Here is a 17,147-nt window from a genome sequence, read left to right on the forward strand (position 1 = left end):
TCGCTCAGCCCGGCGACCGCGGACTTTGCCCTCTCGCCGGCAAACGAGCTCCGAGCTGTGCGGCCGACGAGCATGCGTACGACTGGTAAGAGGACGAGCTCAGCCTGCGAAAGAAGGCCCTCGCGGCACGGTTCTCGCTCTCCTGTCGACCTCGCTCGGACCCCTCCAACCTCGCCCTGCTCCTCTCTTTGCTCCTCGCTCGCTTGACGAAGCGACGAGAGAACGATGCATATGGAAGTACAGGTCTAACGGCTCCAAGGTCTACTCAGTGTTGGCGAAGCGCGAGTTCTTGCGGAACTTGTGGCCCATCTTGAAGAAGAGGAAGGGGAAGGGGACCATGGCGAGGCAGAGGAAGGCGACGAGCGCGAGGGCCCACTGTGTCCCAAGGGACCGGAACATGGCCGTCGTGAAGAGCGGGAAGGCTGCGGGTGGGCGAGGAGAGTCAGGGACGCGACGGCGGGACGAGGGGGGAGGGAGGGAGAAGGACCAGGCGGCGCACCTGCGGCAAACGAGCTCCGCATGGCCGAGTTGGCGGCCATGGCGCTCGCGGCGACGGGCCGGTACGCGTCGACGAGGTAGACGAACACGGCCTGGAACGACCACACGAGGCCGATGCCGAACGGGACCGTGGCGATGAGCGAGACGATCCAGTGCACGCTCGTGTAGGTCGTGAACGCGAACCAGAAGAGCGAGATCGGGCACAGGACGACGCCGTACAGGCCCTTGCGCAGGTGCTCCTCGGGCGGCGGGCGGCGACCGAGCTGCTCGGTCTTGCGGCGGTAGAAGCTGCGAGGTCGGGGCGAGAGGCGACGTCAGGATGGCCGACGAGTGCGAGAGAAGGACGCGGATGGGATGGGAGGACGAGGACGGGAGGTGGACGACTGGGAGGACGAGGCAGAAAGAGGAGGACGCACCCTGCCCAGATGGGGTGGCACAGCGAGCCGATGATGATGCCGATACCGAGAGGGATGTAGGTGAGGCCGACGATCTGGGTCGAGCTGCGAGTGTGAGGCGGGGAGGCAAGGAGGGTAAGCGAGCGGTCTGAGAAGGCCGTGACCGCGCGCCGGGCGGACGAGCACGAGGCGCGAGAGGAGACGCGGACGCACAAGCCGTAAGGTCGATACACGGTCGAGAATGCCGAAAAGAACATGTACAGGATGCCGAGGAGGATGGCGGTCCAGGTGCACAGGGCGAGCGCCATCGGCTCGGTGAGGAGGATCTCTGCGAGGCGGATGCCGGGTTCGACAAGGTCAGGCGGCCGCTCTTGTCCTCAGCGCGACACAGTGAGGACGAGGGACATACGGAAAGGTCGGCTGCAGCTCGTCTTGATGACGCTCGTGATGCTCCTCGTGTCGACCTCGATCGGGGCGCGCACGTCGGTTCTGCCGGCCTTGCGCAGCTTGGCGGCCTTCTTCTTGAGGACGGCGGGCAGGTACGTCTCGGGGACGACGACGATGAGGAGGACGAGCTCGAGGGCGGCCCAGCTGCGAGAGAGAGGCGAGCGACGAGTCAGCCATCGGCGAGACGAGGAGGGGAGCCGAGAGAGAGGAGGAACGAGAGGAAGAGAGGGCGCACATGATGAGGATCCACCACGTCCAGCGCCAGTCGAGGTTCTCGTTGATGAAGCCCGAGATGATGGGCCCGACAACGGGGCCGCTGCAGGGACACGAGGCGTCAGTGCTGCGAGCTCGCTCGAGAGGCGACGACGAGAGGCTCGGACGGCGCTCGACGCACAGGAACGGGCCCGACGTGTAGAACGACATTGGCGCGCCGACCTCGCTCGGCTTGAACACGTCGGCAACGGTGCCGCCTGCGACCGAGAGGAAGGCGGACCCGGCCGCGCCGCCGAGGAAGCGACCGATGAGGAGGCAGACGATGTTGTTCGAGAAGGCGACCATAAAGTTGAAGGCGATGTAGAGCGCGAAGCCGACAAAGTAGACGGGCGAGCGGCCGTACCTGCGGGGCGGGAGGGTCAGTCAGGCCGATGAGGAGGAGGGAAAGGGGAGACGTACCACTCGGACAGCGGGCCGACGAGTAGAGGGAACAGACCCATGCCGAGGACAAAGAGCGACAGGCCGAGCGTGGCGACCTCCTGGCTGACGTGGAACTCGTCCTCGACGCCCGGGTACGTAAAGGCGATCATGGACGAGCAGCAGCTGCGTGCGAGAGGGCAAAGTCAGCGCGACGCTACTCGTGACGCCGGCTCTCCAACATGCGCCGAGACGAGATGGGCTCGAGGCGGCGAGAGAGTGGGGATGGACAGAAGGGAGGAAGAGGGGCAGGAGGAGGGAGTGAGGAGGAGGAAGGAGGAGGGGACGCACGTCACGCAGAAGGCACCCGACGTGACGACGATCACGATGAGCCATCGCTGCCACTTGGGCCGATTGAGCGGGCTGTGGGAGAGGGTGGTCAGCGGTCGGACGCGGCCGGCGAGGCGGTGAGGAGGGGGAGGAGGAGGGGCTCACGACATGGGGTCGTCCGGGCCTGTGAGGCGCACGATAGGCACGCCATCCTCCATCGCGACGCCGTCTCCATCCCGCTCTGGCTCTGCTGCGTCGCTCGCCCCGCCCGATTTCGCCGCCTCATCTCCGCCCTCGCCCTTGGAGCCTCCGTGCTTCTCGACATCGCGCAGTGCAGGTCCCGCCTCGCCCTGGTCGCCTCGAGCAGTCGCGTGCTCGCCCGTCTGGGTCGCGTCGGAGTGGACCGAGAGGGTGCTGTCGTCGGACGACATCTTGCGGAGAGGCGGCGGGCGAGCCGTCGGGCGGCGGGTCGACGAGGGCGGCGGGTGGTCGAAGCGCTCGCGCAGCAGGTCGTGCGCAAGTGTAGCACGCGTGTAGCGCGGTGGCTGCTCTGTGCAGGAGGCGTGCGAGGGAGAAAGCCAAATGCAGAGTGCGCGAAAGCCGACGGCAGCGTCGGCCGAGGTTCGGCATCAGCACGAGCCTCCCTTCCGAAACGCCAGTCGCAGCCGCCTCGGATTGTTCCGCGCTGCTTCGCAAGCGGGGCAGGCTGACCGATCAGCTCGTAAGACGAGAGCGCGCTCGCTCTGCGAATGTCAACTTTCGCCGGCGAGGAGAACGACGACGAGGCTCGGGCGACCGTCTCTACCGTGTCGCTTCTACCGCAAGCTCGCAGCTCTCTTGACGAAGCCCTCGATCGAGCGCACGCCGCTCAAAGGAGCCGCCGCGGTCGTGCGGGACGACGTCGACTTCTTGTCGTCGCGCTCTCGAGCCGCCTCGCCTGGCGCATCTTCCCGTTCCAGCTGCGCGCTCGCCGCACAGTGAGCATCCTGAGCGTTCGAGAGAGCACACTGTCGCAGAAGCGCGACGGGCGAAAGTCAAAGTCGAGGTCACTCGAGCACGCCGCGTCGCCGCCGGGGCCTCGCCGTCTCTTTCCTCCTCTCCCTCACCTCGACCTCACCTCGACTGGCACGCGCGCCCTCGCGGCGACTCGAAGCACCTGCTAGAGCTCTCTGCGCCCACCCGCCGCGCCCGCACGCCGCCCCGTCGCCTCTCTGCGCCTCGCTCGACCACCGCCAGCCGCCGCCGCCCATGTCGTCGTCGAGCGAGTCGGACGACTCGGGCATGTTCGCCGACCTCACCTTCTTCATCCACGGCCAGTGGGCCGGCCGCACCTACGCCCGCGTCGCTCGCCTCGTCAAGGACAACGGCGGCCGCGTCGTCAAGGACGTGGGCGACATCGACCTGTCGCACGCCATCGTCTCGGGCCAGCTGTGGTCGCGGCAGGGCACTGTCAGCGCCGACCTGACGATTCGCGCCATCATTGCCGCCAACGAGGACAACCGCAGCGAGGAGAACGAGAACCAGAACGTGCGTCCCCCCTCCTCTCGCGCCCCCTCGACTCGACTTGGGCCGCAATCCTGACTCTGTACCCGCCTGCAGCGCGTGTGGCTCCTCCCGCTCGAGTGGCTCGAGACGTCGGTCGAGGAGGGCCGCAAGCTGAGCGAGGTCGAGCACGACTTTGAGCGCACGGCCGACGTGCGAGCGGCAGAGAGGGCCAAGCAGATTCGCGAGGGTGCGTCCCGTCTCTCCCTTTCCTCTCCTTCGACCCTTGCGCACTAGAGCTGACTCTCCTCCTCGTCCTTCAGAGACCAAGGCGCTCGGCGGCAAGAGCAGGTTCGCACGCGGCGAGCGCAAGCGCTACGAGCGCGAGCAGGCGTTCAAGAAGGAGGTCGCGCTGCAGGCCAAGATGGACAAGGACGGCGTCACGTCGGGTCTCGACGCCTTCAGCGGTATCTCGCCCGACCCGAGTACGTCCCTCGTGCCCGCTCTTTCTCTCTCGCTCGTCGGGCGTCGCTCACGCCGTCGAACCGCAGCCTCGACCTCGACCAACGCCGTCAAGCCGCAGCCGACCGCCGCTGTCGCGTTCTACAAGCAGGACGACTTCAAGCCCAAGAGCAACAGCAAGGCGTCGACGTCGGCGGGCGACAACCCGGACGCGGCACTCGCGGCCGCGCTTCGCAAGAAGAAGGCCAAGGCGGCAGGTGCGCACCATCCCTCTTGCCTGTCCACCTCGACGCCCCTGACCCTCTCGACCTCTCGCCTACAGCCGCAGCTGCGCGCGACGACTCGAAGCCGCTCAAGCCGACGTCGGGCTCGAAACCGACCGACACTGGCAACAAGAAGCTCAAGCTCAAGCGCAAGCGCTCGTCGGCGCCCAAGATCCCCGTCATCCGCGACGACTCGTCGGACGAGGACCTGCCCGTCGTCGTCGTTGCCGACAAGCGTCGCTCGAGCGACTCGGGCCCGTCGGTCGTCGAGAAGAAGAAGCGCGAGGTCATCGTCGTCGACACCGAGACGGACAGCGACGACGTGCACCAGGTCCCGGCCAAGAAGAAGAAGACGGCGCCGCTGCGCGAGGTGAGCCCCGAGCTGTGAGCGCGAGGGCGAGGAGGGCGAGGCGAGGCGGGAGGAGGTGGGAGGGCCGCTGCTTGTCGACGAGGGAGGGTGCCGCTTGTTGTCTCTTTCCCTCTCTCTCTGTACCCGCTTGTCCTTTGTATAGCTTTTGTGCATCACGCAGTCCCTTTGCGCGTTGTCGCCGTCGAAGCGCGAGAGATCGTCGAGCACCTTTGAGAGCAGGAGAGCGAGAGGGTCAGTGCGCGCTTTCGCCGGCGTTGCGTCCGCCGCGCTCCTCGCTCAGTCTCGCGCCGTTCACGCTTCTCTTGAGCGAGCTCTTCCAGCCATCTGTGCAGGAGAGCGACGCTGAGCCGAAGCGCGAGGAAGGCGAAGTTGCGGCTGTCGGATTACCTTTCGAGTCGCTGCTTGATTACTAGCTCGGTCAATAGCTCCCCTGGCCGCGTTTCGAATCGAACCGGGCGCGCTACTCGGCGCGGCGCGGCAAGGGCGGAAGGTTCCACGTGGAGGTTGCCTCGTGTCGCTCTCTCTCTCCTTCCCCTCCACCTCGCTCCCCAGGCCCAGAGCTGGTTTGAGCCCGTCCAGGGCACACCACCACACACGACCATGGACTCGCCCACCGCCGAGCCTCCTCGCGCCTCGTCGAGGAAGCGCACCGCCACCTCGCTCGCCGCGTCCGACTCGCACCTCGACACCGCGGCACCAGAGCACGGCGACGACGCGCACGGGCCCGCCAAGAAGAAGCGTGCACCTCGGTCGACCGCAGCCGAGAAGCAGGCCAAGAAGGTGGCCAGGATGGAGCGCAACCGCCGTGCGTCCCTCTCTCCCTCCTCTCCCCCGACTGCTCCGAGACGACGCTGACCCTCGTGCGCACTCGTGCAGTGGCGGCCCAGGTCTCGCGTGACAAGAAGCGTCAAGAAGCCGAGCTCCTCGCCAAGCGCGTCGCCGAGCTCGAGGCCCAACTCGTCGTCGACTCGCCCGCCTCGTCGGCGTCGCCCTCGTTTGCCCTGCCGCCCACCCCGGCCAGCTTCACCGCCGCCGTCCCGGCGACGACCACCACCCGGGACGCCCTCGTCGAGCGCCTTCAGGACGAGAACGAGTCGCTCAAGACGCAGCTCGCCCTCGAGCAGCTCCAGTCGCAGTCGCTCCAGATCCGCCTGTCGTCGCTCGAGGCCAAGTTTGGCCGCCTCGAGCAGCTCCTGTCGCGCGCCAACACCGACGTCCAGCACGTCCAGCACGAGCGACGAGAAGGAGGCGCGCTCGACTCGACGGCACCGGCGGCCGAGGTCGGATCGACGGAGACGGACAGCTCTCGCCTCGTAGCACGCGAGGACGACATTTCCCTGCCGCGGAAGCTGTCCCACCCGTCTTTCCTCCCTTTGCCTCCACCGCCGTCGACGTCGCGCGCGACCACGACCTCGACCTCGGCCTCCAGCTCGACCTCGATGCACTCCTCGGCCTCGACTTTGGTGCCGCAGCCCTCGACGGCGCGCCCGTCGCTGCACCAGCTCCTGTCGGCCATCACGGTCCCGTCGACCACGTGCCCGACGACGTCGTCGCGCAGGCTTGGGTCGACTGGGCGAGCGGGCTCGACCTCGGCGCCCTCGAGGCGTCCGACCCGGGCCTCGCCGCCGCGCCGTCACCGCCGGTCGAGCAAGAGCGCGAGTTTGACCTGTTCGAGTTCCTGCGCCAAGACGCGGCTGGTGCGCCTGAAGCTGTCTGTTAGGCGGTGACGGCTCACCGCCTCTCGCGCTCGTCCCTCTCTGAGCGACACGAGCTGTGCGTCCTCCTCTCTCTCTCCTCTTCGTGTCAAAGGGACAGTCGACTGACTCTTCCCCGCAGCTCCTCGTTCAAGCCCCCTCTCCCCTCGGCCAACGTCCCTCCCCTCTCCTCCCCTCTCGACCCGACTTCTCCCTCTCTCCTCACTCTCTCGACCCCTTCCTCGCCTCCCCCTGCTCTCCTGGTCCACCCTCTCTCCCTCTCGTCGCCCTCGTCAGCTTCTCCTCTTCCCGAGTGAGACGACGAATCGGCGGCGAAAGGGGTCAGGGGCGTATCGGTCGATGAGCTCGGCGGCGGCACGGCGGGACTCGAAGGAGCGTGGGCGCGGTGGTGGTTGTGGACGAGCTGGATGGTGAGGCTGGGACGGCGGTGTGGGGCGGTCGGGGCTGTCTCGAGGCGGGCACGTCGTCGCAAAGAGGTCTCGAGGCGCTCGGTCCCCTTGTAGCACTCCCCCCGCTTGGCTCGTCCTTGCTGTTGTAGCTTCCCTCTTCTCGGTAATGCAGACACTCTCTCATCTCTCGCTGCGTGCCGGACACGAGCCTCTAAGCTCTCATGGCTAACGTACTAAGCTCTCATGTTTCACGTACTAAGCTCTCATGTTTGAACAATAAAATTAATATGCTCTCGAGCCCGGGTCATCGCCATCCCTCCTGGTTGCGGTCGTGCGGCGGCTCGGGCTGCGGGTCGTCGAGCTTGCGCTTGGCGATCGATTCCGAGCTGTCGGTCGCGCTCGCGCCCGTCGACTCGCTCTTCTCGTTGGGCGACTCGCCGAGGCTCGCGAGCCCGAGGTCGGCGTCGCGCATGTCGTCGCCGCTGCCGACCATGGCCGACGCCTGACGGCTGCGCTGTGCGTCGGTGAGGGGCGCGACGGCGTCGAGCCCGCCGGCGTCGACCGGGGCCTGGTGGCTCCCGAACGAGCTCCTCGTGCCCCGGCTGCGCAAGACAAAGTCGCCGGGCCCCGGCCCACCTCCGGGCTCGGCAGAGGCGACGGTCGTCGTGTCGTCGCCGTGCTTGGCGAGGTCCGAGGGCAGGAGGACGGCGCGGTCGATGGCGATGGGCAGGCCGCGGTGACGGCCACGGATCATGACGGCGATGATGATGAGCTTGCTGAGGGGCGACAGGACGCCGGCGAGCGACGTGTTTGTCTGCGAGAGAGCGAAAGAGTCAGTGGCGAGCGCCCACGAGAGGCCGCAGGACGAGAGCGCGACGGACCCGAGTGTTGCCCAGGCTGAGGCCGACCGTGCCGTACGCCGAGGTGATCTCAAAGATCAGGGTGAAGATGGACACCTCGCTGCGGGCGCATGAAAGGGTGTCAGGTACCGCTCGCGTCGAGGAGAAAAAAGGAGGACGAGGGACGCACGGCCAGTCGGTGCTGCCGAGGCGGTGTCGCTCGACGATGCAGATGAGCCAGACGGCGAGACCGAGCCACCACAAGTCGAAGGCGAGCTGCTTGCGCGCGTGGTACCCGATGTACTGCGTCGCCGAGTGCGACTTCTCGAACCGCGCCTCGGCGTCGTCCGGGTCCTCGTCAAAGTCCTCGTCGTAGACGCCTGTTCTCGTCGACGGGTCAGTCGAGGGCGAGACAGAGACGGCGAGAGAGAGAGAGAGAGGGACGTACCCATCGACTTCTCCTCGTACACGTTGGTCGCTCGGATCGAGACGGCAATGGGGTAGACGGCCTGCAGGAAGCCGTCGTCAGTTGCGGCTCGAGCGCGAGGTGCGACGAGAGAGAGAAAGAGGGACGCACAATGTACATCATGATGACGTAGAGGAACTGTGCAGGCGAGAGGTGTAAGCAGTCTGCTGCAAGATGCGCCGGGAGAGGGGAGGGAAAGACGGACCTGAAGAGCCGGCGCGACCGACGAGAGCGAGACGATCGAGAAGCCTGCAGCTCGGACGGCGAACGCCTGCAAGAGGCCATCGATGACGCGCTGCAGGGGAGGCAAGCGTCAGTGCGGCGCTCCTGGGCCGTCTTAAAGAGGAAGAGAGGACGCACCGTCCCGACCGGGATGGCCTCGATGACCGGGTTGCCGATGTCGAGCACGAGGAAGCAGGCCCAGTCGATACCGCTGCGAGAGAGGGTCGTCAGTGCGGCTCGGACAGGGAGTGTGCGAGACGAGGACGCACTTGAGGCACACGAGCGTGAAAACGAGGAACCAGGTTTGGCTGCAGGCTCAAGGTCAGGAGGGTCGGCGAGACGACGCAGAAACGGCTTGAAGGGACGTACTGAGACGGGAAGAGGTAGATAAAGCATCGCCGAGGGTGGTCGAGGAGGAACTGGAGCGTCTCGCGCAGCTGCGACCGACGCGGGACGACCTTGGAGAAAGTCCAGCTGCGAGCGGGCAACTCTAGTCAGTGCTGCGACGGCGACGAGTGAGGACGTCGAGGGCGACGCACATGACGAGGCGAAGGCTGCACGGGAGAGGGAGCGAGTCAGTGACGGCGCCGAACGAGGCCCGAGGGAGGGCAGGACGCACAAGATGGGGAACGCCGTGTTGCCGCCGAGGATGAGGATGCTCATGACGATGATCAGCCAGTAGCAGCGCTGGAAGGGAACCATGGACGCGTCGACCGTGCTGCGCGAGAAGGAAAGTCAGGAGAGGTGGCTCGAGCTAGTTCGACGAAAGGGAGAAAGAGGGGACGCACCTCATGCCGTTGTTGCTGAACGCCGACCAGACCTGGAAGAAGACGAACCACGTCGAGTTGACGACCTCCCACTCGCCCTGGATGACGTCGTCCCACCGCGGCGAGCGCGACAGCCACGGCGCGAGGACGAGCACGGCGAGGAGCTGCATGCCGAGCCAGTACGCGACGACGATGCGGAGCAGGACCGTCAGGGCGCGGAACTCGACGCCGCCGAGCTCTTCTTGCTGCGCGTTGGTGAGGCCGTGAAACTTGGAGTTGCGCCCGACGATCGCGTCGAACGAGATGTAGGAGACAGGCTTGATGGCGCCCGTACCGGCGTGCACGACGCCGCCCGTCGAGCCGGCGCCGTCGCCGTGCGAGTGCGTCGACATCATGGTCGTCGTGCGCGGCATCGTCAGGTTGCGGTCGAACACGTTGCGCACGGCCGGGATGCGCTGACGAGCGAGGCCGGCGACGGCGACGAGCGGGTTCGGGAACCCGCCAAAGCCCGTGTGCATGGCCGCCTGGTCGAGCGTCGTCGTGCGCGTGAACGTGCGCGCGTCCATGTTGCGCATCGTCGTCGAGTGCGAGCCGCGGCGCGGCGTCGGAAAGTCGGGGTCGATGGCGATGGTGCGATTGCGGCGCATGCGCAGGTCGGGGCGGTCGTCGGCGTCGCGGAACTCGATCGTGCGCGTGTGGCCCATCTCGAGGTCACGGTGGCGGAAGGTGGGCGAGGTCGGGGTGCCGATAGACGAGGGCGACTCGGTGATGCCCTGAAGGTGGCGGTGGTCTGTGCGCGAGGAGCGTCAAGTTCTGGACGGACGACACAGAGAGAGAGGCGACGAGGACGGACCGAGCGTGCGCGTACGAGGGAATGCGGCGCCCGGGGCGCGGTGCGGCGACGCAGCCGAGTCGCTGCTCCTGCGGCCGCGGAAGTTCCTCGGCGGCCGTGCCGACTCGTCGATCTGGATACTGCGAGGGGGACGAGGAGGGTCAGTACATCGTGGGAGACTCGTGAAGGGAGAGAGGGGGGACGCACGCTCGTTGATGACCCGCAACGCTGCCCTGGTCGTCGACCCGCAGCGACGCCGTCTCGGGCGACTGGACCGCCTCGCCAAAGTGCCGCGGCCGCACCTCCTGCGCCACGCTCGCCGCGTCCTCCTCGTCCGTGAACACGTCGGGCAGGTTGTCCGGCGACGGCGGCGACGACACGCCGCGCGGCCGGCCGCGCTCCTCGCCCTGCTCGCCCGCGACCCGCTCGAGGCGCGCCGTGACGCCGCGCACGACCTCGTCGTTGCCGAGACGGGGCGAGCGCTCGCCGCCCTTGAGGTTGCCGGCGACGGGTGCCGCCTCGCTCGCCGCGTCCGACGACGCGACGGCCGTCGTGCCGGCGTCGGCGAGCGACTGCGGGCCCGGCGTGTCGCCCTCGCGACTGCGCCCGCCGCCAAGCCGCCCGCTGACGCTCATCTCGTTGACGCGCACGGGCACGTCGACGCGCTTGATCATGTCGGCCGTGAGGCGCGCGATCTTCTTGCGCTTGCCCTTCTTCTCCTTCTCCCTCGCGCCGTCCTTGTCCTTGTCGCCGCCGCTGCGCCCCTTCTCGCGCTCGCGTTCCGAGTCGTCCTGCGTCGGGTAGGCCGAGCCGATGGGCGTCGGGCGAGGCGTGAGCGGCGTGCCGGGACCGGTACCGTTGCCGCCGTTGCCGCCGACGGGGAGGAGGCCGGTGAACCAGGGCGTGTGGCCCGGGCGGTGGCTGTCGTCAAAGGCTTGATAGGCGCGACCATGACGAGCGGCCTGCAGGACGAGAAGGAGACGTGAGTGTGGCCCCTCAGAGAGCAACTGGAAGGGCGGCGACGCACCTCTTGGGCGCCGATGTCGTTGACCCGCTTGCGCGCCGCCTCTGCAGGCGACAAGACTCGAATAAGTACCTGCCGACAGCTCGTGAGGGACACGGACAGTCTGCCGCACCGTCGTTGGCGACCATGTACTCGAACTTGTTGCGGAAGAACTGGCTGCACGTGGGAGGACGGGGCGGCGGTCAGGAAACGGTTGTCCCGCTCTGAGGACGCGTCGAGCGAGACCTCGGACGCACCGACGAATGACGATGACGATGATGGACACGAACGACGTCGAGCCGATCGTCATCATGAACTGCGAGTGCGAGGGAAGAAGACGAGGTCAGGTCCGGCGCTCTCTCTCGCGCGACACGGCGGGCCCCGCGTTGGCGTCGCCGCCGACGTACGCCGCTCGAGTGGCAAGGGAGAGTGTTGACGCACAAAGATGATGACCTGCTGCCACAGGGTCATGCTCACGAACAGGACCGAGTTGAGGCCCGTGACGGTCATCGCGCTGACGACCATGAAGAGCGCATCGACGTAGGCAATCTGGTTCTCCTCGGACGGGCCATTGCTCGCGTAGAAGATGCCCGACATGATCAGCGGCACAAAGATGAAGGTGAGGAGGTGCAGGCGGTAGAAGTTGAGGTGGGCAGCTGCGAGTCCGGCGTGCGGCACACGGGCAGAGAGTCAGCCCGCCGTCGCGAGAAGAAGGGTCGGCGAGCGGAGGACGCACCGCTGAAGGCCGAGATGCGGTTCCACACGCTCGAGCGCTGGAGGAAGTCGGGCAACCGGGGTGCGGTCGAAGGGTGCCGGTTGAGCGAGAGCCGCCGGCGGACCGCCATGGTCGCTAGCTGCTGGTTCTGCTGACTGATACGGCAGTGGCGAGGCGACTGGCAGGCGATAGGGGAGCGAGGGAGGTGCGCCGAGCGAGGTTGGAGATGGGGAGGAGGAGGAAGGGCGGTGCGGGTGCGAGGGTCAGCACGGTGCGCTCATGGGAGAGGGTGGAGAGTCTCGGGCGCACCTGTACAGCTCACTGGCGCGGCAGTGGCTCGACCGAGGACCGTGAGGCGGTGCGCGAACAGGGACCGCCGAAGGAGGTGGGCGACTGCGGCGGGCGAGCTCGTGCGCTGACGCTGGACGGTGGTCGTGGTCGGGCTGCTCTTGCACAGCTGTCGCGAGCTCGACTGGCGCAGCTGGTGCGCCTGCGCGAGGTGGGCGAGCGAGGAAAGCCGCCTTCAAGCGCGATCGAGCCATACCGCACCAAGTGCACGAGCGGCGCGACGAGAATAACTCTCGCTTCGTGCTCGTCTACGACAAGGCTGTATTGCACACAACATCTACCGAGAAGGAAGGGAGCGCGACAGGGGACGGGGGCGGGAGCGAGCGAGAGGCACGTGCGAGAGCTCGCCTCGGCGGCCGACGGCGACGCCGCTCGACGACGGCCGTGTCGGCGCCTGCTCGTTCCGCCAGTCGCAGAGGTACGTAGTCGTACAGGAGTACACGATTCGGGTGTCGGCGAGGCGCTCAGTACGCCTCCCAGTGCGCCTTGCCCATCAATCTGCGCGGCGAGGAGTGCAGGGTCAGTCCAGGCCGCCGTCGACGGGGCGAGAGAGAGAGAGGACACTGCGACGCACATGAAGCTGTTGTAGGACGTCAAGTTCCTCGTCACGACGGGCTCGAACGCCATGACGTCGCGCCACTCGCGAAACAGGCGGCGCCAGTAGCAGTCGACGCTCCCGACGCTGAGCCAATGGCGCCAGAACGTGTAGCTCGTGTCGGCGATGCGCTTGGCGCGCGCGTCGTCGGCGAGGAGCGCGTCCATGACGGCGGGCAGCTCGTCGAAATGGTGGCCCGGGACCGTGACCAGGTTCTGGGCGGGCGACGACGGGTCCGAGTTGAAGAGGTGGTGGAAGTGCTGCACGTAGCGCATCTTGTGGGCCTGCAGGACGGGTGAGAAGGGAGCGTTAGTGCCTGTCTGCGTGCGAGCGCAGGTTCGAGCGCGCCGGGACGGGGGAGGAGGAGGCGGGACGCACGATGATGACGCTGCGGCACTGGGTCAGGTACTTGAGCCTGCCGCTGTACGCGAGGCCCTCGACGTGGGCGAGGTACTTGTAGTCGCAGTGCTGCTCGGGCGTGAGGAGGAGCTTGTTGACCTGCTCGCGGTCGCCCCAGTCGAGGTCGTCGACGGCGCCTGCGGGTCGTGGGCGACGTGGACGAGCGAAGGAGTGATGCGAGGTCGAAGACATAGATAGAGAGAGAGAGAGAGGAGGGGGAGGAGCGAGGAGGAAGACGGGGGAAGAGTCAGTATCGGGTCGAAAGAGAAGGGCACGATCCCGGACGAGCAGACGAGCCGCACCCCACTTGAACTTGCGCGCAATCTCCCACAGCTCCTTGCGGATGTCGACGAGGAACGCACCCCGCCACAGCAGCTTGTCGATCTTGTCCTCCCACCGCAGGTGCGTCTCGTACTCGAGCGTGTGGTCGGCCACTTCTTGCCACGAGTCGACGTGCGGTTCGGGCTATGGGCGAGGACCAGGGGCGGTGCGGCGCAGTCAGAGAGACGAGGTCGAAGGAGGAGCAGGAGGAAGAGGAGAGGGGACGTACCCAAGAGAAAAACGAGTAGTCTACGAGGAAGGACGAGAGGGTGGGTCAGTTCGAGGACGTCGAGCAGGACCTGGCAGCGCTCGAGAGCCGAGCGCCGTCGAGCCCAACCGCAGAGGAACGAGCCGACGCACCAGGCATCAACGTGAGCTGCTCCTCCCTCTCCTTCCTCCCCAACGCCCACGGCGCGCCTTTGGGCACGCCGTTGTCGCCCGTCTGGATCACAAACTCGATGTCGGGAACCGCCTCGGGCGCCGTGATGAGGGCTTCGTCTGTTTGCGGAAAAGGAGCGGGTCAGTCGAGGCGCGGCGAGGGAGGGCGGGGTTGGGAAGGCTCGACGGCGGCAGGAGGCACGAGCGCGAGGGGAAAGCGCGAGGGGAAGAGTGGGACTCACTGATGAGGGCGAGGGCAGCTTTGGTGCGCGTGCCCTGCTGGGAGTCCGAGTAGCTCTTGACGTAGAGCTGCGTGCGTCGAGGAGGAATGTGAGCGCTCGAGTATGCGCGCAAGGTGGGAGGAGAAGGGGGACGCACGCGGTTGTTGATGATCATGGCGCGCGCCTGCCCTTGCGCCTCGGCCTCGTCCAAGTCCTTCTGCGTGACACCTCCTCGCGCCTTCCAGTAGTCGTGCGCGCGCTCGACCTCGCTGCAGAAGGAGACGAGTGAGTCGGGCCGTGCGCGAGTGAGGAGGAAAGGGGGGCGAGGACGCACAGGTAAAGGCCCGGGTAGATGGCGTCGCACTGGTCCTGCGTCAGGTGACGATCGAGGGCGAGCTCGTAGTTGTCGTCCTGCGGCGCGTGGACAACCTGGTCAGCTCTAGGTGGACGCGGAAGAGGGAAGTGAACGCGAGGCGGCGCACCTTTTGCTCCCCTGCACCTCGGTCCGCCGCGCACACGTCGCGCAACAAGGTCCAGTTGCTCTTGGGCGCACACACGTACGGGTCGAGGACGCCCGAGTTGGTCCTGCGCGCGGCGAGGTAGGTCGACGACGCGAGGGCGAGCACGAGGATGGGCGAGACCCAGAGCCAGGCATGGGCGAGGGCATTGCGCCGCGTCGAGGGTGGTGGCGAGGCGTACGTGTGCTGCTTCTCGGCGCCGTCGAGGGGCGAGCTGGGCATGGACGAGAGCGGGATGGCGGAGTAGGCGCCGGCCGGGTGGGAGGACGAGGGGTCGCCGCCCGGGTTCGACGCGAGGAAGGGTACGAGTGACGACAGGCTCTTGAGCGAGCGCGACAGGCGCGAGGCCATGTTGCGCGGCGGTGCTGGACGCCGGCGACGGACCGGAGAGGCGCTCGCGCTCGAGGCGGAGGAGGAGCCCGGCGGTGGGGCGGTCGCGGTTGGCAGCACGGTGGGCGCTGGTTGTCGAGGGCTGAAGACGCACGCGAGAGATCTGAAAGCACAGAGGCGCAGGGAGCGAGGATGAGAGTGGGCGCCGACGAGGAGAAGAACGCGGTTGATCGAGGCCAATTTGAGTGGGCTCGAAACGGCAAAGGGGCAGTCCACGCGCCGGTTTCTGCCCGTCGAGCGCGGCCGGCTCAGCTCACGGGGAGGCGCACTTGCATGATTGACCAGACCTAGTCGTCCTCCTCGCCAACGAGCTCGCCTCCGCGCACACCGGCGACTGCACTGAGCAGCAGGAACCGCACCGACAAACGACAACCCTCTGTGCCTCCCGTCCGTCCACCATCGGCAGCACCGTCCTCGAGCTGGCCTTCATCGCCAACTTTCCCCCCGACCTCGTCCTCCACCCTTCCCCTCGCCTCGACGATGCAGGCCGCCCTGCGCCGCACCGCCCAGCGCACGCTGCAGGCCGCCCGCCCGCAGCTGTGCAGCCACCAGGCGCGCACGCTCGCGACGACCGTCGTCGACTCGCCCTTCGACCCTCCCCTCGCGCGCAACCGCACCCAGCCCTCGACCTCGCGCTCGACCGCCGAGCCCCTGCCGGGCAACCCGTACGTCGTGACGCCCAAGGCCTCGTCGTCGTCGTCGGACGGCGTCGTCGCTGCCCCTGGTGACGCCGCCCCCCGCGCGGCCGCGCCCCGGTACGCCGCCGACTCGTCGCGCACCAAGGGCCGCACGCCGCGCCGGGTGCGCAAGGCGACGTCGCCGACCGTGCTCAAGGCCGACGGCGCGCTCGGCGAGTACGAGCACGCGACGCAGGGCCACGTGCGCGTCTACCTGCCGTCGGTCTTTGTCCGGCTCGTGCGCAACTCGGGCGAGCACAAGGACGACCCGTACACGGCCACGTTCCGCACATCGCTCCAGCTCGCCAAGCCCGACATCACCAACTACCTCAAGAACGTGTACGGCCTGCACGTCACGTCGGTGCGCACCATCAACTACCTGTCGCCGCTCAAGCGGTCCCCGCTCGGCGGCGGCTACTCGCGGTCCGGCGGCACCAAGAGCTACAAGAAGGTCATCGTCACCATGACCGAGCCGTTCTGGTACCCGCAGGAGCGCACCCGCGGGTGGCTCAACGAGCACTTTGAGCGCGACCGCATGGACGAGATGCGCGACCGCAAGATGCTCAAGATTGGCGACGGCCACAAGTACGGCGTGTCGTCGCCGAGGTACCGTGGGGCGCGCAAGCCGCAAGCCGAGCGCGAGCGCCTGCGCCAGGTCAGCAAGCAGGGCGGCAACGACGTCGACGCGCGCGAGGTCGGCGAGCAGGTGGCCCAGAGGCGCGCGACGGGCCTGCGCAAGAAGCGCAACGTCTTGCGCTCGCGCGAGGAGCGCGTCGTCGAGCAGCGGACCGTCATCGAGCAGGAGGTGGCCCGCCTGCGCGAGGCTGGCTGGTAGTCGTTGGTCCGTCCCTCCTCTTCCTCTCCCTCCTTCTCGTTCGACTCGACCTGACGCTCGCACCTCTCCCTCTGCAGGTGCGTGGCTCTCGTAGACCTGTACTATCCCCTGCCCTTGTCTGCAAACGCATGTCGCTATTTGACGGGCTGCGCGAGAGAGAGATGAGAGCGCGTCCAAGTCGGGAGCGGGCGCGAGAGAGGTCGACGAGCAAGAGAGCGACAACTGCTGCACCGCCCCTCCTCCTTACACCGACTCGCCCGAGTGAGCCCAGGCTCGCTAGCTAGCCCGACAGCCCAGCGAGCTCAGCCTTGCCGACAGCACACGCCGCTCGTCCGACACGGGCGTCGCCGCCTCATCGACGACATCGGCCGACCTCGACTCGACGACACGCCCTCTCGAGGGGAGCACACGCGTGCACAGATGGTGCGTCCTACTCTCTCGACCTCTCTAGGGCCCCGCGAGCTGACCCTGAGCCCGCCCGTGCGCAGGCCGACCACCCGACAACGACGCCTCGTTCAACGGTGAGTGTCTCCTCTGTCGCGCCTCGAGCGAGCGCGGCGAGCCCGAGCTGACTGAGCCCTGTCCCTCCTCTGCAGCGCACAGCAGATGCGGCGACCACACCCGTGAGCCGCCCCTCTCT

The 17,147-nt window shown here is 67.5% G+C and overlaps 6 protein-coding genes across 6 annotated transcripts; 3 read left to right on the plus strand and 3 right to left on the minus strand.

The window, feature by feature from the left end:
• Positions 1–213: 213 nt before the first annotated feature.
• RHOBADRAFT_32830 (uncharacterized protein) lies at positions 214–2,540 on the minus strand. The gene is made up of 11 exons (XM_018413057.1): positions 2,466–2,540; positions 2,413–2,416; positions 2,322–2,389; positions 2,013–2,156; positions 1,735–1,956; positions 1,576–1,656; positions 1,303–1,484; positions 1,107–1,221; positions 915–998; positions 500–786; positions 214–422 (listed from the first exon to the last, which is right to left on the minus strand). The coding sequence occupies exons 1-11, from the start codon at positions 2,516–2,518 to the stop codon at positions 262–264; spliced, it is 1,401 nt and encodes a 466-aa protein (XP_018274235.1). The 5' UTR covers positions 2,519–2,540; the 3' UTR covers positions 214–261.
• A 1,008-nt stretch (positions 2,541–3,548) lies between these two features.
• Positions 3,549–4,895, plus strand: RHOBADRAFT_40731 (uncharacterized protein; the record flags this gene model as incomplete). Its single annotated transcript, XM_018413759.1, has 5 exons — positions 3,549–3,827; positions 3,900–4,032; positions 4,106–4,267; positions 4,334–4,501; positions 4,567–4,895. The coding sequence occupies 5 exons, from the start codon at positions 3,549–3,551 to the stop codon at positions 4,893–4,895; spliced, it is 1,071 nt and encodes a 356-aa protein (XP_018274236.1).
• A 582-nt stretch (positions 4,896–5,477) lies between these two features.
• RHOBADRAFT_50687 (uncharacterized protein) lies at positions 5,478–7,173 on the plus strand (the record flags this gene model as incomplete). The annotated part of the gene is made up of 3 exons (XM_018415443.1): positions 5,478–5,682; positions 5,754–6,650; positions 6,714–7,173. 2 exons carry the CDS (start codon positions 5,478–5,480, stop codon positions 6,602–6,604), a joined length of 1,056 nt encoding a protein of 351 aa, XP_018274237.1. The 3' UTR covers positions 6,605–6,650; positions 6,714–7,173.
• A 112-nt stretch (positions 7,174–7,285) lies between these two features.
• RHOBADRAFT_10478 (uncharacterized protein) lies at positions 7,286–11,758 on the minus strand (the record flags this gene model as incomplete). Its single annotated transcript, XM_018411989.1, has 16 exons — positions 7,286–7,795; positions 7,863–7,941; positions 8,011–8,205; positions 8,265–8,329; positions 8,398–8,424; positions 8,492–8,581; positions 8,647–8,719; positions 8,778–8,816; positions 8,878–8,996; positions 9,124–9,226; positions 9,297–9,592; positions 9,623–10,065; positions 10,099–10,335; positions 11,244–11,287; positions 11,368–11,426; positions 11,552–11,758. Coding segments are annotated over 16 exons (2,586 nt in total), but the record flags the coding sequence as incomplete, so codon positions are not given.
• An 879-nt stretch (positions 11,759–12,637) lies between these two features.
• Positions 12,638–14,956, minus strand: RHOBADRAFT_50689 (uncharacterized protein; the record flags this gene model as incomplete). The annotated part of the gene is made up of 10 exons (XM_018415444.1): positions 12,638–12,671; positions 12,748–13,052; positions 13,147–13,304; positions 13,470–13,632; positions 13,718–13,737; positions 13,849–13,986; positions 14,109–14,175; positions 14,245–14,356; positions 14,422–14,498; positions 14,570–14,956. 10 exons carry the CDS (start codon positions 14,954–14,956, stop codon positions 12,638–12,640), a joined length of 1,461 nt encoding a protein of 486 aa, XP_018274239.1.
• Positions 14,957–15,877: 921 nt separating this feature from the next.
• On the plus strand, positions 15,878–16,159 carry RHOBADRAFT_4013 (uncharacterized protein; the record flags this gene model as incomplete). Its single annotated transcript, XM_018413686.1, has 1 exon — positions 15,878–16,159. A coding segment is annotated over one exon (282 nt), but the record flags the coding sequence as incomplete, so codon positions are not given.
• Between the last annotated feature and the right edge of the window lie 988 nt (positions 16,160–17,147).

The sequence above is a fragment of the Rhodotorula graminis genome, assembly GCF_001329695.1.
Source record: "Rhodotorula graminis WP1 unplaced genomic scaffold RHOBAscaffold_1, whole genome shotgun sequence".
Classification (NCBI taxonomy): domain Eukaryota; kingdom Fungi; phylum Basidiomycota; class Microbotryomycetes; order Sporidiobolales; family Sporidiobolaceae; genus Rhodotorula; species Rhodotorula graminis.